Source organism: Capra hircus, chromosome 11 (assembly GCF_001704415.2).
Source record: "Capra hircus breed San Clemente chromosome 11, ASM170441v1, whole genome shotgun sequence".
Taxonomy (NCBI): Eukaryota; Metazoa; Chordata; class Mammalia; order Artiodactyla; family Bovidae; genus Capra; species Capra hircus.
The window spans coordinates 1,500,174-1,526,859 of record NC_030818.1 but is presented as its reverse complement, the minus strand read 5'-3'; the positions used below and the strand labels follow the sequence as shown (position 1 = coordinate 1,526,859).

The 26,686-nt window shown below is 45.1% G+C and overlaps 1 protein-coding gene across 3 annotated transcripts in view; it reads right to left on the bottom strand.

The window, feature by feature from the left end:
- BUB1 (BUB1 mitotic checkpoint serine/threonine kinase) overlaps window positions 1–25,833 on the bottom strand; it is a 36,325-nt gene extending 10,492 nt beyond the window's left edge. For 2 of the 3 annotated variants that reach the window (XM_018054813.1, XM_018054815.1), the window contains exons 1-18: window positions 25,718–25,833; window positions 22,351–22,410; window positions 22,130–22,268; window positions 20,862–21,058; window positions 19,868–19,911; window positions 19,095–19,195; window positions 17,352–17,404; window positions 17,074–17,258; window positions 15,712–15,863; window positions 13,544–13,800; window positions 11,511–11,569; window positions 9,949–10,077; window positions 9,748–9,852; window positions 8,915–9,014; window positions 7,972–8,053; window positions 7,164–7,338; window positions 2,341–2,428; window positions 461–696 (exon numbers count right to left, since the gene is read on the bottom strand). In XM_018054813.1, coding sequence (XP_017910302.1) covers window positions 461–696; window positions 2,341–2,428; window positions 7,164–7,338; window positions 7,972–8,053; window positions 8,915–9,014; window positions 9,748–9,852; window positions 9,949–10,077; window positions 11,511–11,569; window positions 13,544–13,800; window positions 15,712–15,863; window positions 17,074–17,258; window positions 17,352–17,404; window positions 19,095–19,195; window positions 19,868–19,911; window positions 20,862–21,058; window positions 22,130–22,268; window positions 22,351–22,410; window positions 25,718–25,743 — 2,188 coding nt within the window. In that variant the 5' untranslated portion in view covers window positions 25,744–25,833. The remainder of the gene's footprint in view (window positions 1–460; window positions 697–2,340; window positions 2,429–7,163; window positions 7,339–7,971; window positions 8,054–8,914; window positions 9,015–9,747; window positions 9,853–9,948; window positions 10,078–11,510; window positions 11,570–13,543; window positions 13,801–15,711; window positions 15,864–17,073; window positions 17,259–17,351; window positions 17,405–19,094; window positions 19,196–19,867; window positions 19,912–20,861; window positions 21,059–22,129; window positions 22,269–22,350; window positions 22,411–25,717) is intronic. The other variant, XM_018054814.1, reaches the window with a different exon arrangement.

Genomic DNA, 26,686 nt, shown 5'->3' with positions numbered 1-26,686 from the left:
CCCACGCGCCATAACTAAGATCCAGCGCAGCCACATAAGTAAAGTAGTAAATCTGTGTTTAAAAAATCTAGCTAGTCTATCTTCAGAGTCTGTGCTCTTAACCACTATTCAAGACTATTTCTGTGTAGCTTTGGGGTAAGGATAGGGGTCCTTCGATCCTGAGCCTGCTTACTTTTCTGTAAAATGGAGCTAACAGTGTCAGATTAAATGCCTGGCACATAGTGGGCCCCCCCAATTCCACTTGCTTCTTCCAACAGTAGTTATTTTGACATTTTAAAATTAAAACAAAATTAGTCCTTCAAGGAGGCTGCTGTTGTATGCACAGTGAGGTAACCTGCGCGTCTGTGTTCTACTCAACGTCATTCAAGTTCCTACTCTTTTGAGTTTCTTTCATGAAACAGCTTTTACCAGGCTAGTGTCCTTATTCAGGGAATAGTTAAGACTGAGCATGTGTTCATACTTGGAGCGTCGACATTCCCAAGCGGGCCAGCCTGCATCAGTTCAACCTGGAGCCCAGCGCTGGCTTCTGCCGGATCCTCTGCAGTGGCCAAGTCGGGGTCTGTGACTTTACAGGCCTTGAGACCCTGCTCTGCCTCGCTCATCAGCACGGCTGCAGCAGGCTGGCCCAGACGGAGCAAGGACGCCGAAGGGCCATCTGTGGGGCACACTGGGTCTGGGCTTGTCTCTTCGACTGGACTGGATACGATAAAGGGATAGAGGAAGCAAAACACGTGATTACAAGCTTACTGGGTTTGATCGCATCAAAGTCCCACAGAACAGTTTCCTTTTCATTATATGAAGGACATTTCAAATCTGCTTCACAAAGTTGATTAAAGCACTTTCTTTGTACAAATATATGTGAATACATGGTTCATACAGTATGAACAGAAATGAAAAGCATGGTAATATATTAGATAAATAGGTGAGGTGAGACATTGGATATTCTTTAGCAGGATATGCTGGGAGGTTTATTTCCCTGAGTTGTCCTCTAAGCATCAGTACTGTGAACGAGGTTAAATATTTAACTTTATTACAAAAATGGCTTCTTTTATGACACTGAAACAAACAGAAAATGTCAGCCATAATTCGATAACCTAACAGCAGTACATTTAGACACACACACACACACACATACACACACACAGGGACATTTAGACACACACACACACACACACAGGGGGACATTCAGACACACACACACACACACACACTGGGGGACATTCAGACACACACACACACAGGGGAACATTTAGACACACACACACACAGGGGGACATTCAGACACATACACACTGGGGGACATTCAGACACACACACACAGGGGAACATTTAGACACACACACACTGGGGGACATTTAGACACACACACACACACACTGGGGACACGCACACATGGACACAGCTGACTCTCATCACTCACGGAGTCCATATTTGTAAATTCACCTACATGCAAATACTAATTCTGGAGTAACTTTAGATTTAATCATCTGTTGCAAAGATAACAGAGAATTCCCATAAGATCCTCATCAATCTCCTCTAATGCTACCATCTCACATTAAGGTGGCTCTCTTGTCAAAAGCAGTAAACCAGCTCTGTCGTACTACCACTGACAAACCCCCAGACCTCGTTTGGATTTGGCAGGCTTCCCACGAGATACGGCGCTTGCTCCAGGACCCATTTGAGGACACCGTGTTGCACTCGGTTGTCACCTTCCTCACTCTCTCCTCCTGTGAGTTTCTCGGTCTTTCCTGGCTCCCTAAGGCCTTAGTCAGTCCAGCTGTTTCGTAGTCTGTCCCTTGATTTGGGCCTCTCTGGTTTTATCATAATGAGGACTGTCCTGGTATGGGAAGACATGCCCTTCCCCTTCCTCCCATGATTTCACCATGCAGTTCTGCTCCCCCAGTCAGCGGGGATCAGGGACTCTCTGCTGCCCCAGCCGCTTCTCTCACTCCCTGATGTATCAAAACCAAGTGTGCCCCTTAATCATTGTATTTAATTTTTTTTATCCTTTCAAAGTATTTATTGAATTAGTTACATTATTGCTTCTGTGGTTTTATGTTCTGGTTTTTTTGGCTGCAAGGCATGTGGGATCTTAGTTCTCCAGCCAGGGATCGAACCTTCATCCTCTGCACTGGAAGGTGAGGTCTTGTCCACTGGAAGTGGCTGAGGAAGTCCCTAATCACTGTGCTTACATCTACAGAGTACCTTCTGACTTAGAGCTCTCAGTTAAAAAAACTCTGGCAGCCCTTAAAGACAGGAATGAGGTACTCCTTTACAGATTAAAAAGCAGCGCCACAATGAAAATGGAGACAGACAGAACCACACACGCCCCCACAATACCTGAACTTTCTCTCTTTCAAGGGCTCCACCTTGTTTCTTGCACAAGGACCCACAGCCACATGGGTGTGCTGGCTCGCCACCATATTTTCTGAAACACACAAGAAAGGAGAGACGGACACTGTACACACACGTACGACTTTGAATGGCATGAAGTCCGGCACTCCTTTCTGGACTGACTTTCATTACAGTTTCAAAATAATGTTCCACGGTAAAAAGCAGCATACTTTTTAAAATGAGGGGAAAAACAGAAAACCTTCTGTTATTGTGTTGTATTTTCTACCTTATACATCTAATCCACACAATCCTTTAAGAGAAAACAGTCCAGACGGGACTTCCCTGGTGGCTCAGTGGTGAAGAATCTACCTGCCAGCGCAGGAGACATCCGATCCCTGACCTGGGAAGATTCCCTATGCCGCGGGGCAGACTAGGCCTGTGCGCCACAGCTCCTGGGCCTGGGCCCTAGAGCCCAGGAGCCCCAGCTGCTGAGGCCCGCGCTCCCACAGCCTGTGCCCTGCAGCAAGGGGAGCCACTGCCGCGAGGAGCCCGCACGCGGAGCCGGGGAGAGGCCCCCGCTCGCCGAAGCCACTGCCGCGAGGAGCCCGCACGCGGAGCCAGGGAGAGGCCCCCGCTCGCCGAAGCCACTGCCGCGAGGAGCCCGCACGCGGAGCCAGGGAGAGGCCCCCGCTCGCCGAGACCGGGGAGAGGCCCCCGCTTGCCGAGACCGGGGAGAGGCCGGCAGGGCGATGAAGAGCTCACAGCCCAAAACAAGGAAACAAACAAATAAAACTATTAAAGAAATCTACAGAGGTAAACGAGATAGGGTAGAAATACAGAGACGACTTCTACCAAGTGACGCTAACACAATACAGAGCCAGGTGAAACTCGACTAGCTACTGCCTCACTGAGCAGGTGCTAATAATACTCTTCAGTACTAGAACATTAGCTTCCCTTCATATGACCAAAGCGGCAAATACACTAAGAAAGGCCAATACTGACGTTATGAAAGACGCTTGACTTAAAACAGATTAAGCTCTCCAGATTGAAACGTTTTAAATTTTAAAAAAAAGTATCAAGTCTGTGATAGCACCTGGCAACTGTCCAAGTTTCAACTAAATCCTTTAAAATTCAGGTAAGAAATACATTTGGTTAGTACAGTAAGAAAAGATTTTTACTGCTTAAAAATGTTTAGCCCTATAAGCTCAGACTTCATGTTAAAATAAGTTTTCATCCTTTCATCCAGGGGAATGGAATTCTTTGGCATCTGCTTCAGTGAGCAACTGCTACTTAAAAAGCAGAAAAAGGGCCAGCAGTGACTATTTGGCTAGTGGTCCCAGATCTTACAGCACAAGTGTGCCTCTGAGACACCGTGGATTTGGGCCCATTCCACTGCAATAAAGCAATTACACAGATTTTTTGGTTTCCCAGTGCATGCATGAGTCACGTTCACACTGTACTGGAGTCTTAAGTGTGCAACACCATCATGTCTAAAAAACAATGTGTGCACCTTAATTAAAAAAGGCTTAATTGCTAAAAAATGCAAACCGTCACTTGAGCCTTCAGTAAGTCATAGTCTTTTGGCTTGTAGAGGGTTTGCCTTGATGTTGGTGGCTGCTGAATGACTAAGGTGGTGGTTGCTGCAGGCTGGGTTGGCTGCGGCCATTTCTTAAATAAGACAACCATGAACTTTGCCATGTCAATTGACTTCCTTTCATGAATGATCTTAAATAAGACCACCATGAACTTTGCCAGGTCGATTGACTCCCTTTCATGAATGGTCTCTCTGCAGCAGGCAATGCTGTCTGATAGCGTTTTACCCACAGAATTTCTTTCAAACTTGAGGTCAGTCCTCTGCTGCTGCTTTATCTACTAAGTTTATGGGATATTTTAAATTTGTTCTTGTCACAATCTTTATAGCATCTGCACCAGGAGTAGGTTCTGTCTTAGGAAACCGCTTTCTTTGCTCATCCATGAGAAGAGGCTCCTTACCCATGAAAGTTTTACCACGAGATGGCAGCAAGTCAGTCGCACCTCCAGGCTCCACTTCTAGCTCCCTTGCTGGTCCCACATCTAGTTATTTCCTCCACTCAAGTCTGCTGCTGCTAAGTCACTTCAGTCGTGTCCGACTCTGTGCGACCCCAGAGACGGCAGCCCACCAGGCTCCCCCGTCCCTGGGATTCTCCAGGCAAGAACACTGGAGTGGGTTGCCATATCCTTCTCCAATGCATGAAAGTGAAAAGTGAAAATGAAGTCGCTCAGTCATGTCTGACTCTTCACGACGCCATGGACTGCAGCCCACCAGGCTCCTCCATCCATGGGATTTTCCAGGCAAGAGTACTGGAGTGGGGTGCCATCGCCTTTGCCACTCAAATCTAGAACCCCTCAAAGTCATCCATGAAGGTTGGGATCAACTTCTTCCAAACTCCTGTTAGTACTGATATATCTTTTGACCTCTTCTCATCAATCACAAATGTTTTTAATGGCATCTACAAGGGTGAATCCTTTCCAGAAGGTTTTCAGTTGACTCTGCCCAGATCCATCAGAGGAATCACTATCCATGGCAGCTACGGCCTTATGAAATGTTGCTCTTAAACAATAAGTTGAAAGGACTCCTTGGTCCACGGGCTGCAGAATGGATGCTGTGTTAGCAGCCACGAAAATAATTTCACTGTGTATGTCTCCATCAGGGCTCCTGGGTGAGCAGGTACCCTGTCAGTGAGCAGTACTATTTTGGAAGGAATCTATTTTTCTGAGCAGTTGTTCACAACAGTGGGCTTCAAATACTCAGTAAACCATGTTGTAAACAGATTTGCTGTAATCCAGCTTTTATAGAGCACAGCCAGAGCCGACTAACCATAACTGTTAAAAACCTTAGGACTTTTGGAATGGCAAATAAACACTGACTTCAACTTAAAGTCATCAGCTGCATTAGCCCCTAATAAGAGAGTCTGTCTGGCCTTTGAAGCCTAAAAACCGGACCTCTACTTCCCTGGCTGGCAAAGTCCTAGACGGCGGCTGTTTCGTCTACACTGGACATCCGTTATTTAGAGCAACCCCTTTCATTAATGGCCTAACTGGATCTGTGTACCTTGCTGCATCTTCCGCATCAGCACTTGCTGCTTCCCTCTGCACTCTGATACGGAGATGCCTTCTTCCCTTAAGCCCAGGAACCAATCTCTTCTGGCTTCAGACTTTTCATCTGCAGTGTCCTCACCTCTCAGCCTTCACAGAACTTTTATGACATTAGAAGAGCCTAACTTCATAGAACTGAGTTAGGGCCTTGCTTTGGGTTCAGCTTTGGCTTAAGGCGGTACTATGCTCTTCTCTCCAGACCACTCAAATTTTCTCCATTACTGGCGATAAGGCTGTTTGGCTTTCTTATCATTTATGTGTTCACTGGAGGAGCACTTTTAATTTCCTTCAAAAACTTCCTTTGTGTCCATAACTTGGCTAACTGGCTAAGAAGCCTGGCTTTCAGCCTAACTGGACTTTGACGTGCCTTCCTCACTAAGCTTAATCATTTCTAGCTTTTGATTTGAAGTGACAGACATGACATTCTTCTCTTTGCTTGAACACTTAGAAGCCACTGTAGGTTAGTAATTGGCCTAATTTCAATATTCTCCTTTTTCAGGAAGAGAGAGGCCCAAGGAAAGTGAGAAAGACAGGAACAACCAGTTGGAGCAGTGAGAATACACACAATATCCATTAAGTTTACTATCTCCAATGGGCGAGGTCTGTGGCACCCAAAGACAGTTACAATAGTAACACCAAAGATTACCCATCACAGGTCACCATAACAAATGTAACTATAATGGAAAAGGTGGAAATACTACAAGAATGACCAAATGTCAGACATCAAGTGAGTAAACGCTGCTGGAAAAATCACGCCAGTAAGCTTGCTTGACATGCAGTTGCCAAAAATCTTCAATTTGTAAAAAACCCAGTATCTACACAATGCAACCAAGTGAAGTGCGATACAGCGAGGTACAGGGCTTAGTCGCTCAGTCGTCTCCGACTCTTTGTGACCCCGTGGAGTGTAGCCCGCCAGGCTCCTCTGTCCATGGGATTCTCCAGGCAAGAACACTGGAGTGGGTTGCCATGTCCTTCTCCAGGGGGTCTTCCCCAAACAGAGATTGAACCTGCATCTTCCTGAGTCTCCTGCATTGGCAGGTGGATTCTTTACCACTGTGCCAAAAATGAGGTATGCCTATATTATTTTGCAGGTCTGGTATTTAATAGGTAATAATTATCTGTATTCAATAACTATGTCATTTATTAAGCTTCATTTCAGGCGTATAAAGATCTTTGATATGAGAGTGTTATGTTTGGGGAAAATAGGACTATCTGTGAGTTTTATCACACCACTAAAAAATGTTTTAAATATGATTTTCTGAGTATAGTATTTGCTACATCTCTAAAGTAATAAAATTTGTAGATACATATCAAGGATTAAAACTTGCTATTAGTTATTCTTATCAAATTAGAAAATGTTTACTATTTTAGCATTCAAGTAATTTAATATGTCTGTCCTGGCTATTTACTGTAAATCAGGAAATAAACCTCTGTCCTGTGCAAATGGGTGGGACATTTGCCCTTAAATACTTCTGCAGTCTTTTTTTCTGTTCTGCTTATAACCTAACACTATTGAATTTGAAAAGGCACAGAGACTTTATGAGGACATTATACTTATGTAATACTATAATGAATGGATTTTAAGTTTCCTCTTTATGACTTTCCAATGTCCCAATTAGAATTTTCAAGAAGACGACTATGGTAGTAGTAGAAGTGAAGTTGGCAGAAGGTGGGACAGAGAGTGCAATGCACACCTTTATCTTCCAGTGGGTGCACGGAGTCCGCAGGAAGCCTGTGGAAGGGCGTAGACGCCAGCTGCGCGGCGGACCTGAAGTCTCCCGGGCTCCTGGGGCTGGGTGCCAGGCTTTTGTTGCAGCGGACACCCCACACGGTTGAATCATCCAGAAACTCGTCAGCATGAGGCACTTCCTACAACGAAAGATGAACTGGAAACAAGGCAGTGGGTTCCCTGTTTTGCAGATGAAATTTAACACGTTGATACTTTTTTTAGATTAAAAAAAAAAAACGAATTTTGATTTTTTCAAAGGAATGGATGTAACCCCTGGCTTACACACAGCCAAGGACATCAAGGGTCTGGTTCTTCTCCCCAGAACTGGTACACTTCATCTTTAACACACGCCAATGGAATTGTATCATGTGCAAGAGTCACAGTTTATTTACCAACTTTTTTAAAAAAATAGAAAATCTGGATTTACAGAGGAATAACAAAGATATTACGGAGTTCCCATTTAGCCTTTATCAAGGTTCTTAGGTCCGGGAAAGATATATATGCCCCCAGTGGTTCCTCTTGTCTACAGGGAAGACTCTCAGAGGGCAAGGATCACATCAACCTCAATTTTCAGTTTCCACATCTCTCAGTATGTGTTGTGCATACTGCAAATAATTATAGGATAATGTTTCAAAAACATGATCTTCACATAATATTCTGTTTTTCCAGAACTGCTTTTTAAACACGCCATCTCATTTGACTGGCACAGTTGTCTGGTAAAAGAAATCGAAAAAGGGTTGCACAACCATTTCATGGATGAAGCAGAGACTCACATTTGGTTTTGCAGGAAACCTGCTCACGGAACGTTCTCCAAAGGTCCTGGCTCCTGCAGGTTTATTTTTCAGCTGTGGTAATCTAAGGAAAAATTGACAGAATTATAAACAGCAAAATACCCTAAGGAAATAAATTCTACCACTTAAGTCACAGTGTTAAAAACATTCTCCACTTAATTAATTAGTTAATATGTATATACATATTTCCTACCTTTATAGCAAATCTGAGTGCAAGCTGAATTAACTTGAGAAGGCATATACAAGAAGGTCTACAGTCACTTTATGAGGGGTGGAAAATACTGAATTTCTGTTGCACTGAGTTTTAAGGACAAGAGTGAGGGCCGTGACCAACAGGACGGCGTGGATGCCACGTGTTTCCTTTCCCCAGTGTGTGGTCTAGCCACGGAATACAGGTCTCTTCCACATCATGACACTTGAGTTCACACCTCTCTTTCATGATTTAAATTACTAACAGTGAAACTTCCTGGTGCTACCCTAAGCTATCGTAATGCAGCTCAGCCTTAAAACAAACGTTCTCTGCCAACGTAAGCCACGTCCCTTTCTACGTCATCAATCCTGCAAAGACATACAGAGCATGTATGGACGCCTGTATTGATGAATTCATTTACAGCTAACACAATTTCAAATCTACAGGGTACCTCGGCTCTCTGATGCTTTGCAACCACACTGTTTCCTTTCATAATACATGCTTTTGTCATGGGAGGACTGCTTTCTTCTAATGCTGAAAATGTGGAAAAGAACTTCAGCCACAGTCTCCTGGTCCTGTGGTCACAAGGCTCATCCCTGGCAGAGCTGCGGCTGAACCCAGCCCGTCTGACTGGCAGGTGGTCTTCTCTCCACAGCCCCACCTGGACCCGACACCACCCGTCACTATGGCAACATGCTTTTCACTCCGAGTTATCTTAACCACATATGTCTTTACCCATAATTTTCTTTGTTTCCATCTTCAAATACAGGAAAAGCAGATGACAAAGAAGAGATGATCTTATTGACTCCCCAAGCCCCAGAAGATGGTGCATTTTCTGCAGGAGTACAAAAACTGTAGTTAATTAGTGTAACAGGACAAAAACACTACCCTTTAGTCGACACTTTAACTACCAATGAGAAAATGGAGTAACTAGCTGACGTCAGCTTTGGAACTCTAGGCCACGCGGTAGTCCCTCTGCGCTGACAGGAAGGGACTGTCACAGGCGCTGGCGCCCAAGCCTCCAGGCCTCGAGCCCCTGCCACATCTAACGCAGCAGCCACGACGCTCCTAGCACACAGCTACGGCACTGACACCGAAGACAGCTCTCCACGGCTTTTTCTGCAGTTACGCTGTGTCTCACATGCTGTGTCTTTTCTACAGTTAACTCTGTGTCTTCGTTGTGATCTCTCTCTGGCCTCCAGCAAAAATCCTCTGACTTGAGACAAACAGGAGGCGGGGGGTGGGGCGAGTCCTGGTCCCCAACACTCCGCCCTGAACACCCCTCTGCCCGGCAAGGCTCAAGTTCCCCTCAACCCACTGTCCTTCCTGGCCACTCCTACCGAGGCCTATTTTGCCCTCGTTTAGCACTTACTATTTTTTAAGAAATAAATCAAGTCCATGACACACACTGAGCACCTGGCAAAACGCTTCTACGTTTTACTTCCCAACATGCACTCATCTGACAAGCTAACCAAGGGCAGGCCTACTTCTGCATAATCCTTGCTTTTTCCACAGGCAACCACCTGCTGTGTTATCCATTTAGTAGCTATTAAATAATTTGTTATTACTTTGAAACTGGGCTTCAAACTCGTTTTGACCTAGAGATGGCCATTCCTCTTTGTCATCAGAAATGTCAGGAAGTGTAGGAGCCTGAAACACATTCATGATGAAACCTTAAAAGAACAGAAGAATAACCGTAAACATGATTGCAAAAGAGCTCTCCCTAAGTCACAGTCAGACGCTACACATTCACAGCAGGCTTTACGTACCGAGAGCTTCCTTGGTGTGCACCGTGGGTGATGGCTGCACTTTGGATGGTGTTGCCTGAACCAGTCCCAGGGATGTGTTTGGAGTTGTGTGAAAGGAACTTGTGTTAACAACCTTCTGTGTTTCACACCCTTTTAAAGAAATGGGGATAAACTGCCATGTCAGTAATCAGAATAATTCAGAAGACACACAATTTAAGAAACTTAGTACACATTTTATTATTGTTGATAATTCTCACTTCTTGTTGTCTAGTCACTAGATTGTGTCCACTGACCCCATGGACTATAGCCGGCCAGGCTCCTCTGTCCATGGGCTTTCCCAGGCAAGAATACTGGAGTGGGTTGCCATTTCTCTCTCCAGGGGATCTTTCCGACCCAGGGCTTGAACCCGAGTCTCCTGCATTGGCAGGTGGATTCTTTACCACTGAGCCGCCTGGGAAGCCAATTCTCACTAGGAATTTCATTATTCTAGTACTATCACGTCTTTTATTTTGATCTTTATAATAGTCCCACAAGGTGGGTAAAGTAAGAATTATCTGTTAACAGAAAAGGAAATAAAAGCTCAAAAGAGTTAATTAAGCAGCTTGGTCTAAAGCCATATCAAATGAGCAGCCTCGTCATCAATAGCACCCTTTGCTCCACTGTATCCCAAGAAATAGTAGCTACGCTGTAAATCTTAGGACCGGTTTTCCATCTCACTCAGCTGGAGTCCAGGTACGGCCCTGCACAGCCCGAGCCCTCCTAGCTCCGACCTCATCTTCCTCACCACGCCCACCCTCGGAGGCCACTGGCTGCTCTGCTGTGCTCAGAACACATCAGGGACATCAAGGACTCTGCCCTGCTGCTAGCTCCGCCTGAAACGGGCTTTGCAGGCTGGCTCTGTCTTTGCCCAAGCAGCACTGTCGTCGTGAGCATCTTTCCTGGGCCCCTAACAGCCATGCTCCCTGCCCCACGAGCGGGGTGGGGGCGGCTCTCTGTCCTTTCTGTCTGTGGCTGCGCCTGCAGTCACTCAGGACAGCGCTCGGCGTCCACGCGTGCTCGGTCTGGTCCTGGTTAAATGCAGGTGTCGCCTGCTGTTTGGAGCAGCTCTGCTTCCACTGAACTGTCACTGGAAAGAATGTCACGGTACATGGGGGTGGGAAGTGAATGCCCCATCCACGTCCTAGTTTATTTAGAAAACTTACTTTTATGTAAGTACCTCTAACGAAGTAGTATAGAACAGAAATATCACACATCACTCCCAAATAACCACCGTGGCTTCCTCACAACACATTACAGACGACTCTTATTTTAGAGCAATCTACTGGGAAATTTAAGAGGAAAGTTTTCACAAATCAGGTTTCCAAAGGATTCTAACTAATAATCTGTGACTATCAAGTAGACTTCCCCCTTTATTGGAAATGGCCCAGGGCTGATCTGACCCCTGCGTTCTGAGAACAGGAGGGCTGACAACCAGGTTCATTGGCCTAGAGTCCCCGTAAATTGTGGCCAGCTAACAGGCCCCTGAGTAACTTGAGCGAGTCTGGGCAGAGGGCAGCCACAAGTGTATTTCAACTAAACATTACCTTCTTTCATCTCTGCTCCGCTCTGTGGCCTGAATTCATGAGTGCTTTTGTTCACACACCTGGAAGAGAAAACTCCTGAGACACACTAACTCTCAAGAACAGCAAAAGAAATGTTGGCGATTGCCAGCCTGTTTTTGAAATAAAGGTGGGGGCGTCTCTGGTGGCCCAGAGGTTAAGAATCCGCACTCCCAGTGCAGGGGCACAGGCCTGATCCCTGGTTGGAGAACATCCTGCATGGCGCGTGGCATGGCCAAGAGAGAGAAACAGGCGGGACTGCCTACAGTGTAAGTGACTATGTTTCCTTTCACGTCCTTTTGAGGACAATAATTCTTACAGATAAAGGCCAGGTATTCATGTTTGCCTGACATAGTGATTATAGACGTGAACACCTGATAATCATTTGCACACGTGGAAGGGAGGTTAAGGGTCTCCCTGATTCGAATGATCCCATTTGTTACACAGGCCGAGGGGCTGACCGGCAGCTCTGGGTCTGGGTGCCCAGCGTGGCTCTTCTGAGTTACGATGTGGGAAAGCGCTGGTGCCTTTGCTGTGGAGCCGTAGTGCCTTGTCCTCTAGACTTCAGTTATCAAGAATGGAAAAAATGCTAGAGGCACTTACATCACAGCCTGGTTTAAGCCCAGTGGGGAGAGTGGACTTCGTCTGCCTGTTTAACACTGCTTCCCTTAATGAACCCTGTGAAGAGGCACGTAAAAGGTGCAGGCACCCTCAATTCCGCAAATCCCCATTAAACTGCCATAAAAACCCGAGTTGCATATGCAGCGCCAGGGCAGGTGCCTCTGCTCTGCCAGCTGTCCAGGCCACTGAGAGGGAGGGGCCCCTCGGTCCCTGCCTGGGCCAGGGCCACGGGCAGACCGCAGTGCTTCTGGGATCCGCATGCTCGTTGGGTTAAAGAGCCTCACCCCTCTGTACGGGGTGGCTGGACACGCAGCATGCCTCCAGGGTCTGTCACTGCCACTGTGACCATCTTACGATCACGAGAGTCAACTATGAAGAGCTAATGAAGTCACAGCCCACACACAGCAGTTCTCTTCTTGAAAAATTTTGTTTTGGCCACACCACATGGCTTGCAGGATCTTAGTTCCCAGACCAGGGAGAGAACCCACAGCCCCGCACTGGAAGGGCAGTCCTAACCACTGGACTGCCAGGGAGGTCCCAGCAGTTTACTTTTCACATACACGGTTCAATACAGGACACAGGTCTGATTAGTATACTCAGGTGACTGCAAAAGCAGGATCATTTTAAAGTCTTATTTCCAAGGGAAATCATTGGTGAAGTTAACCTCAGACACCGAGGAGAAGCAGTCCTTAAGAACCATAATCTGTGCTAAGGGTTTTAGCCCAAGGGAAAGATGGGAGCCTCACTTTCATTTTTCCTAAAAGAGCAAGAAAATTTTTTTATGTTTAAAAAAAGAGAGCACCAAAGTGACTGAAGATAAAAATATAAACAGAACAAACGATACGACAATAACTATAATCTCTGCCATCTAGGAAAACTGCTCAGAACTGGGGGGAGAAACCTCCACAGCAGCGTATGGCAGATTTTGGTAAACTGCATTATGGATATTAATCCCAAACTGTCCCAGGGGAAGACAGAAGGACCGTGAGAACACACTGTCAAGTATTCAGGTAACAATCCGACAGGCAAGTAACTATCTGGACTGTAATACCCCTACGTTATGTTCCGTCAAGAGTTGGTGAGCAGAGGCAATTTCAGCTTAGCAGCTGTATATTCTTCAGCTACAGAAAGACTGGTAAGTTTCAGGGTATCAGAATTTTTAATTCAAGAGAGAAGTATGAAGTAGAACAAACATTCTTAAAAGAAACAGTGCGGCTGAACGACCTGGGGCTAATGTGTTGGCAATGTGGTTTCTCCACTACATGCCCATCTAAACATCATTTTGAAAACAAGCCTCGCCCATCAATCACATGCTGCCCTCACTACTGCAGGCCACACAGAGAATTCACCAGACACCACTGCCACTGCCACCGTCTCTAGGGCCACCTCTGGCTCACCTGGCATCTCTGCTGCCCCCTGCAAACACGGCGTCCGTCACGGGGGGGCCTGCCAAAGGAGCCGGGCAAGCCACACCCTGGCTGGCGGCCGGGGACACCGAAGCAGTGGCGACAGCACTTGCCGTAAGAGGGACAGGAGGTGCCTCCCTGGGCTTCTCGTCCGCGTTCTTCGAGGTCTGCTGAGGGACGGCTGGAAGACCCGGAGCTCTTAGTTCCTGCTGGGAGTGTGTGTGTGCCTCCAAACACGCTGGACTGACCTTTCACAGTAAGCAGACAGACAAAAAGCCATGAGGCTACCAGTGAGGTCTTACAGCTTTGTCTTCAGAAGATGCCTTGCCTCTCGAGGCAGCCTCTTACCTCCCTAGGTATTCTGAAATGAACAGTCAGCAACAAGGCCACACCACATGCTGGATGCTTCTGTAGCTTAACCACAGATTCAACTGGTGCTTCATATTTCTAACCCCTAACAACCAGCCACGACCGTGCATCAGGAAAATACTAACAAATCAATGTCACCAAATGCTCATAATGGTATTCTTCCCATTAAAATACCCTTGGTGACCATTTTCCCTTCAATGAATAGGAAACATGAATATTAACTGTACTAATTGCCACAAAAGCATGGCTCATCATGGGAAGGATATGGACACAGGCCTTTAACTTAATTAAAATCTCTGCTTTTCTACTCATATGTACTTAAGACTGCACATGTACACTCTTGTATTACCAAGTTAAAAGACAAAGAATTAATTCCTCAGCATGTAAAAGTATTCTCACAAATTGTTAAGGAAACACTGAATACCTAGGGCAAGAATAGTTATTTCACAAACAAATGGACAAAATATAAAGTTTATTCTCAATAGTCATCAAAAAAGAGATAATTTAAATTTTCTTATCTACTGAATTAGTAAAGATCAAAACTAATCATAATATTCATTTCTGAAGAAACATGTTAAAAAACAATAATCAGACTTTCTCCAAGGATATCAAAACACACGTCAAAGTTATAGTAAACACACAACATGGTGTTTACTGTAAGAAACACCATGACCTTATAGAAGGCTTAAGAAGAGAGGTTTGAGAAGAAGCCTACTGACTAAAGCAGAGACGGTTATTTCAGAAATGGGTCTTTCATATATTAAAAATTCAGTCTATGATGAAGATATCTTAAGGGATTCCCCGGGGGCTCAGTGGCAAACAATCTACCTGCAGTCAGGAGATGCAGGTTGATCCCTGGGTGGGGAAGATCTCCATTCAGAGAAGGGAAAGGCTACCCATTCCAGTACTCTTGCCTGGGAAATCCCATGGATAGAGGAGTCTGGCGGGCTACAGTCCACAGGGTTGCAAAGAGTTGGACACAACGGAAGTGACTGAGCATGCACAAAGAAATTTTAAACCAATAGGGAAAAGCTGAGCTGGTAAATAAATGACTCAGGGACAACTGGAGATCCGTTTGGAAAATACATCCTCAGACCACTCATACACAGAAATAAGTTCATTAAGAGAGGCTTCTGGTTAAAGACAGTGGCTTAAACATGTGTTTTATCATCCACATCCTCCCAAAACCTCACTAAAATGACAGTAGAGGAATCCTAACACCTCAAACAGCAGTCAGAGGAGGTGATCTCCAGAGAAGCGCAGAAACGTGAACGTGTCGGAAGTGAAGGTGGAGCTGAAAACAGGAATACGGCCACAGTAGGTCTGTAGGGAAAGCAAGCTCTGAGACCCGTTCCTGCAGGTGCTGCCGGCTTCTCAATACAAACTACTCATGATATCTGAATTTCCATTCTGTAACAGTCATTGCACCTCCCCTACAAGAGGAAAACCAGATAGAGGACTATATGCACTAATGCACAGACACACACACACTACACACCCTGCTCTCTAACTCCCTCTCTCATCCTGCGCTGTGAGTGTCCTTCTGGGCTGGCACCGAGAAGCCCAGCGTCACTCTGGCTCCTGGCCCTTTAAATGTGACTGCCATCCTTGCTGGAAGTGTGTCACTGTCTTTCCCCCCAGTTCTCGGTGGGGGGAGGGGGGGAATAATTAGGAAAGCTAGTGACTAAACTGACATCAGAATTCACTCTACAAATAAAGCACGGAAGGGACGAGCAGAAACAGAAAGCACTGCAGCGGGCGTGGGAGGCGACAGGGAGGAGCCCACACACCTCAGACGTCCCCCGGGAAGAGGGCAGGTTCTCCTGCGACATCTCCACCACCTGGTGCAACTTCTTATGAAGCTCATCCATTTTCTGTTTTAATAGTTGTTCTTCCAAAGCATTTGCTTCTTTCCTTTTCATATAATGCCTCTCTTCATTTACTTTAGGAAAGACAAAGTATAGTTTGCAGGTGAGATTTAAACTCAGGTCAATAGAGGAATCTGTGCAAAATCAGCAAAAGTTTATTTTTTAAGATGGCAACTATTTTTTACTAGTCTTTTTCCAAGAGTATTAGGTTTTTAGAACTGAAATACTATCTACTTTTCAATTATAATTTTTACCTATCCTCAGTACAGTTACTTTTAAGTTCAGGGTGCGTACGTTATAAAAATGTACATGATGAGCAACAAAAATATTTGGTAATAGCATGGTATGATACTAAGTACTTTTAACAATCACGACTGTGCAAATCATTCGAAAATGAAGTGTTTTTGAAAGATAGAAGTTTCTCGCTGCTTCCTAAGGAGTAAGAGTAAAGTGCACTGAAAGGTCAGCACGTCAAGGACACTGCTGTCGGGCCCATTTCCAGCAACTGGCTAACATAACCACATCACATACCAATCAAACTGTCCAGCTCAGGTTTAGCATCTGTGCAAGGCACGAAAGGGTCCTCCCTGAGTGTCACCTGACTGTCCTCTCGGTTGTTAACCAAACGAGAAATAATGAATAAACAAACATTGGCCAACGTAGGGTGCACAGCACAAATAGTCAGATGCTGTCGAAGTCTTGAGAGGAACAGAGGTTCATTTTCCTCTGAGGTCCCTGCTGTTACAGCAATCACGTGCTGTAAAACTGAAGTGCCAACGTTGTTGTTAACATTCAGTCTTCGCTGCAGAATCAGGACCCTCTGTACAGCACAGCCATGAGTAACACCGCACTTTGATCAGAGGACTCCTGAATGTCTTATTTATAACAGCTGCAGACTTTGAAGACTCTCTTCTCAACTCTAGTTCTTAATTAATTCTTTACAGTGTAAATAACTGACCCGGGGCTTACAACTGCTAGATACAGGAGCTCACACCCATACGGATGCTATCTGAAAGCTTGAAAGAATCCATTGCATTGGCACGGACATCCCCTGTAGTGCTGTCTCAGCTCTAGGCTTTGCTGTCAAGACATCAATTTATGCTTTGGACAAACGTGGCTGCTACCCCAGTATTTAACAAAGGTTTTAGGCTTCTGATGGAATGAGCTGGATTTTTTTTTTGAGATTCCTTCAGGACAATGAATTATCTACTACAAATGTAATTACTCAGAGATGAGAATCATGTTAAGTGACCTAGGCGATCTCAAATTTAAGACTGCAAGTACCCCACTGTTCATGCTTTCTCCGCAGATTGTATCTCTGGGCTCTCAGCTCTTCAAAGGAAAACTCCGATTCTCCGCGAATAAGCTTCTCCTTGCAATACATGACAACCTGCTGAACATCAGCTTTGTCTGCCACAGATGGGTGTGAAGAATATTCTGATTTAGAAATCGTGATCACCCTTTGTTCCCTAAAATGGGGAAAAATACATCATTTATGACAGTGTACTGCAACGGCCCTGGAAGGAAAATCAGTCACAGATGAAGGCACCGATTGTACTTGCATGTCTGACCCTTTATCACCAGCTGCAGGTGTTGTTCCAGAAAGTTGTGGACCCTAGGGAGACAGAAAAGAAACACAAATAATCACTGATCTGAGAAGAATCCGTCATCCAGACGACTGCAGAAAACAACATGGAAACACTTGCGGGGCCTCTGAATCATCAAGTAGATTTATGTGCTCTTTCAAGTCACCATCAATAGCTGAAGCCTTGGTTTGCATGATCACTTTTACGACAGGTTTTACAACTAGAGTCCAGTAAGAAAGTGTTTGGACCCGTGGGTCTTCTTCCAATAAGAAAGGCCCACACTCTAGGGGCTGAGCCACAGGGCCTAAGTGTAATGAGATTAATATTCCAAATGGCTACATTAGAAAAAAAATTCTGAACATTTTCTGCTGGTACTGTTCTCTGCTCAGGAGCCCACAGTGCTAGTGTTCAGTCACTAGACAAGTATTTACTGGATCTCTCATCTGTGTCGTGTCAGGTCCTGAGCAGTGACTGTGGAAAAGATCCATCTCTGCTGCCCAGACACCTGGAGCTGGGGCAACAGGAGACAGACAAGGTGGCACGCATGCTGCTGCTGCTGGGTCATGTCAGCCGTGTCCGACCCTGTGCGACCCCACAGACGGCAGCCCACCAGGCTCCCCCGTCCCTGGGACTCTCCAGGCAAGAACACTGGAGTGGGTCACCATTTCCTTCTCCAATGCAGGAAAGTGAAAAGTGAAAGGGAAGTCGCTCAGTCATGTCCGACTCTTAGCGACCCCATGGACTGCAGCCTGCCAGGCTCCTCTGCCCGTGGGATTTTCCAGGCAAGAGTACTGGAGTGGGGTGCCACTGGCACGCATGAGTTGGATGTAAATTGGGATAGTGTGAGTATCTGTCAAAGTTGGAATTCATAGTCTCCTTCTAAGAAGGTGTTACATTAATGAAACTTAATGCATGTGTCCCTGGAACAGAGCGTTTCCATAGGATTTAGCTTAGAGCAGGTCCATAGCGAACTCTGAAAGAGCACTGGTACCCTGAGGAGGAAAGAAGCTGGGAGAAAGGAGAGAACGTGTACATGCAGATGAGTCGCTAGGGCAGGAGAGTCACCCCGGCCCCTGGCATGGCAGCAAGGGCCCAGTATTTATTGGTTGGTGGCAGACAGGAGCTGTCATCTAGGGCTTCTGCTGCCTCACTGATACAATAAGTTTGCCAGTTCCTGACAGAGAGGTTAGACATAGTCAGGCCCCAAGTTTGAGGAGAGTAAAAAGAAGTTAAAAATTATCATTTGGCATTAGTGAGTAGAAAAGGAAACACAGGCAATGTGGAAAACATAGAGTGTGAATGGGGAAACTGGAAGCGTAACTGCCAGGAAACAGAAAAGCTCTGGCTGAGGCGACGGTTCCAGGCTCAGAGCATCTGAAGTATGCTCACGTGTCTGCAGATGGGTGTGACCTAAGCCAGAGAACCCTGGGCCAGGGAGGGGAGCCCCGCAGAGCAAAGGACAGAGGCTGCTGGGAGGGAGCAAGCGAAGACAGGAGGTCGTGCAGCGGTGTCACCAGGTCAGACGAGTGCAGAAGTTACGGTCAGAGAGGGAGTGATTTTCCATTTAATACTGGAAGTGGGCAGGCCCAGAAAGGCGCCACAGCACAGGCGGCTGACGTGGAGGTCAGTCCTGGGAGACAAGGTCAAAGAAACGAGGTGCCGAGTGACACCATTCAACACCCTTCCCAGTTTCCACGCGACTACAGCTGTCATTATTACCTGATTCTTAGAAATGCAGGCTGAGTTACTTCCTGGATTCGAGTTTGATGTTACCATTTGATTTAAAATCTGAGCATCATGCAGAGGTTCTGAGGTTCTCACTATGACACGAAGTGCATGAAATGAAAAGAAATGAGGCTGAAACCATATTAAGTGAATGCAATACAAATACACTCCTCTAATCTTTCAATAACTAGCACTGAAAAATGAACTCACTCACACTATCTCAAAACCATAATTAAAACACCTTATAAATAAAAGTAATGTTGTAGAAACAATTTTCTAATCAATTCAAAATGCCCAAGGAAGTCCCTGAAAGAAACGTAAACTCTAGCTATTTTAAACAACAGGATAAGCAGTCGGTACTTAATGCTGAAATGTAATCTTTATTTCTTAAAAAAAAGAAAAGAAAAAATCCATTTCTTTAAAAGTTGCATTAAGTACCTTTAATTTAATTCAGAACAGATGTACTCCAGAATAAGTATCGTCACTCAATTTGGGGTAATTTTTACTTTTTGAAAATCCTAAAACTACAATGAAATTACCAAGCTTTTTTTTTTTTTTTTGAGAGTTTTTCTTTTAAAGTGCTAAGACAGAGTCCCTGCTATGCAGGGCTATGAAGCAGGCGTTATTATTATCAGAGGGTCTTCCCCGTTACTAAGATAATATAGTCAATAAATACTGGATGGATTTGTTTTTTAAGGGGAAAAAGGCAGTGCAAATCAGAGACTAAGTTACTGATACTTTGGATAGTTTAGAAAGTGTTATTTTACCTTGAGTAGACAAATGGGTTTCAGTGAGGCGTGTCTGAAACATCCTAAAAGACAACAGTAAAGGCATCAATATAGATTACAATTCACAGTTTAATATGCATTTATGTTAAGAGTGAAAACTAAACAGGATAGACAGCTTACTGTGATCTAATAAAGACTGAGGTTAAGACAGATTGCAAAGTTGAATTTTAGATTTGCTTCAAAATTAAGAAAAAAAAAAACCTGGGCTTATTTTCACACCCAATGCACTTAATTAGAAAAATTCCTCCTTTTGCCTCATTTATGTCAGTATTTTATAAAGTCACATAACAAATGTACCCTCCTCTGTGGGTATCAATATGCTCATGTTACAACATGTACATATTGTAGGCTTTCGCTGGTGGCTCAGCAGTAAAGAATCCACCTGCAATGCAGCAGACTCGGGTTCGATCCCGGGTCGAGAAGATCCCTTGAAGAAGGAAATGGCAACCCACTCCAGTATTCTTGCCTGGAAAATCCCTTGGACAGAGAAGCCCGGTGGGCTACAGTCCATGGGGTCACAAAGAGTTGGACATGACTGAAGTGACTTAGCACACAGCATGTGCTGATCTCTGTGAAGAAAAACAAAATGCTGGAAACAAACGTTCCATTCTAGAACAATGAAATTATGACACTGCTCTGGGACAGACTTCACAACCACTTTCTAAGTGGTACAAAAGTCCATAATCTCTTAAGAGCAGTATAAAGCTCAGCATGTACAGTCAGACATACAGTACAATTTACTCCTGTAATACAGAGCGTCTAAGCACACACGCAGGCATCAGAAAAGACACTGGAAAGAAGTGCTCAAAAATATTAATGGTACTATTTCTGGACAGTTTTTCTTTATACTAATTCCACATTTTCCCCAATGACAAGCATTTCCCTGTACAAATATAACAATAAAAATCTTTAAAGAGCAAACCGCTGCCTTTCAAGGCAGGAATCCCTGTGTGGAGTCTCCCTGTCAAACTACCTGTACTGTTGTTGCAGCAGCTCTCTAGGTTCGGCCTGGTTCTGAATTCCTCTCCGAAAAACGGCACTGGCGTGTTGCCACTCCCCCCGGCCTTCCAGGTGCCCGGCCCAGGCTACGTACAGAGGAGCTGCCTGGGTTCCGATACCGTGGTTGTACAGAAACTCAAAAAACTGGTGAAGGTCACTGTTGCACTTGGCCTGCAGAAATCCAAAGCAGACAGACATTAAAGAAGGGCGCTTGCCAGGCACGGCGTGGCTCCCAGTCCAAACAACACTCAGTGTCCGTCCTCAAGGAGGCAGCATGACGTACTTGGCAGGGGAAGGCCTGTGTGGTCCTCTGATGGCAAGCCTCAAAGTCAGCTCATCCCCTTCCTTGACATTCAGCATCCCCCACTATTTCCCAAGACAGTAGGTTCTGTGCCGTAATATCAATATATAAAGCTGTACTCGTTCAAGTTCCTCAGGGTGTGTCGAATCCTCACATCTGGAAGCTTAGTAAAGATAGGTAACAAATTCCTGCTTACTTTATCTACTCCGTTCATGATTTTATGACCACAACTTGTACCCAAGCCTTTAGTTCAAGACTGAACAGATCCACCCATTGAAAGACTAACCTGAGGCAGCTTTCTCCTTTTAGCGCTAAATCTCATTTCTGAGAGCTAATATTTTCTTAATTATTCACAATGAATTTAATTTACTCAAGGAACCCTCTTTAGCACCAGGGAGTGCCTGTTTATCTACTCTTCGCTGAACACACTTCTCAGCCAACAAACCCTCTTTTCAAGGTTTCTACCTTGAAAAGTGAAAGTGTCAGTCCCTCACTTGGGTCCGACTCTTTGTGACCCCATGGACTGTGGCCCGTTAGGCTCCTCTGTGCATGGGATTCTCCAGGCAAGAACACTGGAGTGGGCTGCCATTTCCTTCTCCAGGGGATCTTCATGACTCAGGGGTCGACGCAGGTCTCCTGCATTGCAGGCGGATTCTAGACCACCTGTGCCGCCAGGGAAGCCTGGTTTCTAGCTTCTGTTGTCACATTTCAGACTTTACAGAGAAGGAGGGTTTTAAAATCAATCACTGATTCCACAAGACAGAAGCCAGAAGATTGTAAAATACAAGTCTCTGGCCACACAACTTAAAAAAAAAAAAGTTATAACTTAGAAATATAAGGAATCAAATAAAAAACACCAAAAAAATGATCCTAAAATCTGGGGTAAAAAGCAAAAGTACAACATCACTAGTGTGTGATTATACCTCTGAAAGTATACTTACAAATTGCAGACAATAATTGATGAATCTTGGGTCATTGTGATATCTCTTCTTATCTAAAAATTCCTTCATTAGATGCTCTAATAAAGTTGTTAAGTATTCTTTATTCTCAGGAAAATTCTCTTCTACCCATCGCATGTAACTAGAAAAAATATGGATAGTATTAATTTTTCAGGGCAGCATACAGTTTGTTCATAGAAAAAATAAATAAACGAAATGCTAACCTTTCCCATTCACCAAGTGGGTCATCGCCCTTGTAGCTCTGCATATGGGCTTCAAACATTCTAGAACAGAGAAACATAGGTACATGGGATTATTAGGAATACTTCCTAGAAGCAAAAGTTATATTTCATATTTATCATGAATATACCTTAAAATAGAAAACTTAAGACATCAATTCAAATGCTATAATAAAAATGAAAACAGTATCCACTCAAACTCAAAAGCAGTGTTTTTTTCAGAAGAAAGCAAGACGCAAGGCCGCTGAGGTAGGTCTACAGGAAGCAGCTATTAACAAAAGGTCTCCAGCTCCAATGTCACCGCCACCATGAGGGGCACTAGAACCTTGCGGCTCCTCCTTCTAATGTTGGGACCCAGGTGTGGCGCTGACCAGGACCCCTCACCTTGCTGCTTAGGAATTTGGCTGGAGATTTGAAGGGAGCTCTTGAAAGGTGCATGACAGCCCACGGTTATTCACCCAGTTACGTCCGAATCTTTGCAACCCCATAGACTGTAGCCTGCCAGCCTTCTTTGTCCATGGGGTTCTCCAGGCAAGAATACTGGAGTGGGTTGCCATTCCCTTCTCCAGGGGATCATCCCAACCTAATGGATCAAACCTGGGTCTCCTGTATTGCAAGCAGATTTTTTACCGTCTGAGTCACCAGGGAAGCGCGTGACAGCCCAGGGTCCAGCGGGTCGGGACTTCCAGGACATGGTTTGCTTTCCGGGCCTCAGTGGGACAGCAGGGTCCCCAGGGGGACCACCCGATGACAGTGCTCGGCAGTCAGTGGCTGCAGCTCCCTGAGAACTTGTCCTACTTCTGCACACTCAGCCACAGCGTGAAAACAACCCAGCCGAGCCAAGAAAGTTCTCCAAGAGGCCCCAGGTGCTAGCAGGATGAAGAAACCAGCAAAAGGAAAGAACGCAGAGGGGGAAAACGCGCAAACAAACCCAAAGGACAGAAGGGGTAAGAGTGCGACAGGACTTACTGTTTTCAGGTAGGGTGGCCAGGGAAAGCCTGCCTCTCTGAGAGGGTAACGTCTGACGGGGCCAGAACCAAGCAGCTAAGTCAGGAGAAGGGCGAGGGGTGACAAGGTCTAACGTGTATTTTAAAACTATCTCTAAGTGAGGAAGCGGGTGGGGGATGAGAAGAGTTACGGAGCTATTGCAGAGCCCCAACCAGTATGGGAACTGTTCAAATGTGGAACTGGGGTGTTTTGGAGAAAGAAACAATGAGACTTGCGGATGGGACTGAACTCTGGGTAAGAGAGAGAGCCAAAGTAAGGAAGACTTTCAGGTTTCTATCAAAGAAGTTCGATGATTTTTTCGAGGGGAAAAAAAAATTTGAAAGTAATATTTTCTTCTAGCTGTCACCTCACAATACAAATAAAATCAAAGTTTCTTACGACTCAAAATCCAGAAGCCTCAAAAGAAAAAGCTAGGTAAGTGGACTACTTATAAATAAAAAGCTTCTCTATGTCAAATAAACAAAACACCGAGCAGAGTTAAGAGAGAAATGCTAAATGGGGATGACGAAAAGAGCTTCTAGAAATTGGGGGGAAAAAACAAACCCAATCCAATTTAAGAAATGAACAAGAGGCATTTCACAAGAAAATACTCAGCCTCTCTCGGGAGAGAAATTTGCCTCACCGAGAGAACTTCTCATCTACCAGACTCCAGAAATATGACAAAAAAGTAGAGGGGAAGTAATGGAAAGAGACACACTTACAACTTGCTTGGAGGTGGGAGTGTGCTCAGTCCCTGCCACGGAAACTGGTAACAATATCACCAGAATGACAGACGGATTTCCTTTTGATCTAGCAAACCCACTCCTAGTAATCGAGAGGACAGATACACGAAAAGCACCATGGGTACTAGATTTTTCGCCATGGCACTATTTGTAATGGCAAAGAAGGTCCACATTCCAAGCGTCCAACAACGGGGTACTTTTTTAGGCCAATTATGGCACATAAAATATCATGCAGTTGTAAAAAAGAAAGAAAAAAGAATCTATGGAATGACAGACTGAAATCTCCAAGGACAGCATTAAAAAAAAAAGTGCATCTGCTCTGCTACTTTTTATGTTTAGTAAAGGCAGGAATTGTACACACACGTACATACATATGTTCGTATTATAAATATTTACATTCATGAAAAATAAACTAGAAAAATGGTTACATACAAAGCATTGGGAGAGCCGTCAGATACAGATCTCAGTGAACAAGATTTAACTAAATCTTTTTTAACCACATAAACATAGTACTTATTTTTAAAAGTTAAAAAATATTCCTACATCTTGAAACTCCCTCTTGTGCATCATAGCAGATAAGTTTCCACAATTTATAAGCAGTTTAAAAGTTCCTAATTTAAGTTATGGAAGAACTTTCTCCCGAAACATATGTAATAGGCAGCCCAAAGTAAGATGCCTGTCTGATACCAATCACACTCCCCTAGTAATATGGTCTAAATACACTGTAAAGCAATACTAAAACACTCAGCTCATCAGTGCAAATTAGCCTTTGGAATGTCAAAATAAGGTCAGAAATATCTGGTTTCTATTTTAAAAAGGCGGAAGAGGAGTCTGCAAAATTGAAATCCTTTGCAGTCTGGGCTACAGAAAAAGTCTGAAGGCAGAGTTAAGGATCTGAGTCTTTTGATCCCAGACAGTTAATATTACACTGGTGCTAATAAAACTAACCAGTTTTACTTTCCGTAGCACAAGATTTAACTGTTTTAAATGCATTTAACAGTCTGGATAAATCACCTAAGTCATGAAAAGCAAAGACATGGGAATTTTAAAAAGTGTTAGCAGGTGGACATAAATGACAAACAGTGGAACATTTTTTCCCTTAAAGTGCACATTACTCAACGATTTTTAATAATTGTGCGATTATGGGATAGTGCAATTTTAAGTTCTTTCCCTTTCTAGAATTTTAAAATAAGTGGTTTCGAAAATTTCTCATGAAACCTACAGGCAAGTGTTAGTTTTTTTTGGGTTAGACATTTTAATTCCATCGAGGTGATCTGCCCAGAGGAGAATTCCTTACAATCAAGGAGCTCTGGGGGCCTCAATTTCATCCAAACCCCTCCCCACTCCCGTCAAACTGCCACCCTAGCGGCAGCTCGGTCAAAGGCCCGGGGTCTCAGCGGTGGCCTGCGGCGCAGCCAGGGAGGGATGGGGGTAGTGAGGCTGGGAGGGGACAAACTCCAGGGCCAAGAAAAGGGGCGGGAAGGCCGAGGGAGGCAGGTCTGGGGCGGGCCCGGGACCTGCAGCCCACTAGGCCCGAACTCAGGTACCCCAGCCCCCGGAGGCCTGCAGCCGGAGATCACGCCCCCGCCCACCCGTCTCCCTCCCACCAGACCCACACCTACTGAAACACATTTTCCGGGTTATCCATGGCGAGAGGATCCAGGCCAGCAGCAGTCCCAACTGCGCTGTCGGGTAGGAGCCGCCGCCAAGTCGAATCTCCCGCGCAGCCTCAGTCGCCGCAACGACCGTTTGCAAGGCGCCTGGCCATTGGCCTCGGTTGCAAACGAGCTGGCCAATCGCCTGGGCCGTTGCCTGGAGACCAAGGTCCGCCTCCCTCTGGTGCGCCGGGAGCTCCTCCCACTTCCGGCAACCCTGTTGAATCAAAAGCTCAAGCTGAGCGGAGAGCGGGCTGGGTTTCAGGGTGCGGCGTGACCGGAACCGTCTAGTTTGGCTCAGGAGTAGGGAATGAATTTTTTCCTTAGCCGTCCAAGCTGCAGCTGGCTTACAAAATTCCATGATTAAGGCATCACCCTGAGGAAGGCAATCTGGGAGAAAAAGTTTCTTGAGGTTGAAAAAATTGTGCCACTTCGACGCTTTGCTTACTTAACATAAACCAGAGTCGTTATTCTTGGTTTATGGAAAGAAGAAAAATGAACCGTTCAGACTTGTTTAAGGTCGCAGAGTCCGGGGGGGAATGCCTACCTCTGGCTTAGGAGAGGCTGATGGGGTGAAAAACAGAATCCTGCCGAATGGCACGCCTCTCCATTTCCCGCAGTTTTTTGTTCCTCGTTTCTGTAAGTAAAGAACCTAGACGCTGAAGTCCGTTAAATTTTGGTTCCAGATCCAAAAAAGCTGTGGCAGAGAGTTAGAGAGTGATTCATCAAAAGCCCAGGGAAAAACCTAAGTGGGTTTTAGCTTAGTGGTTACAACGTGAAGGCATCACGTCTGTAGGCGCTTAAGGGTTAGTTACATAAGTTACACACGGCAAATAAAGCGATAGGTTGATAACCTTGGGAGACCTCCAGGCTTGGTTTAACTGATATGAAATGCTCTGTGTGTGCTCTATAGCTAATGAAAGCTCAAGGGACTGG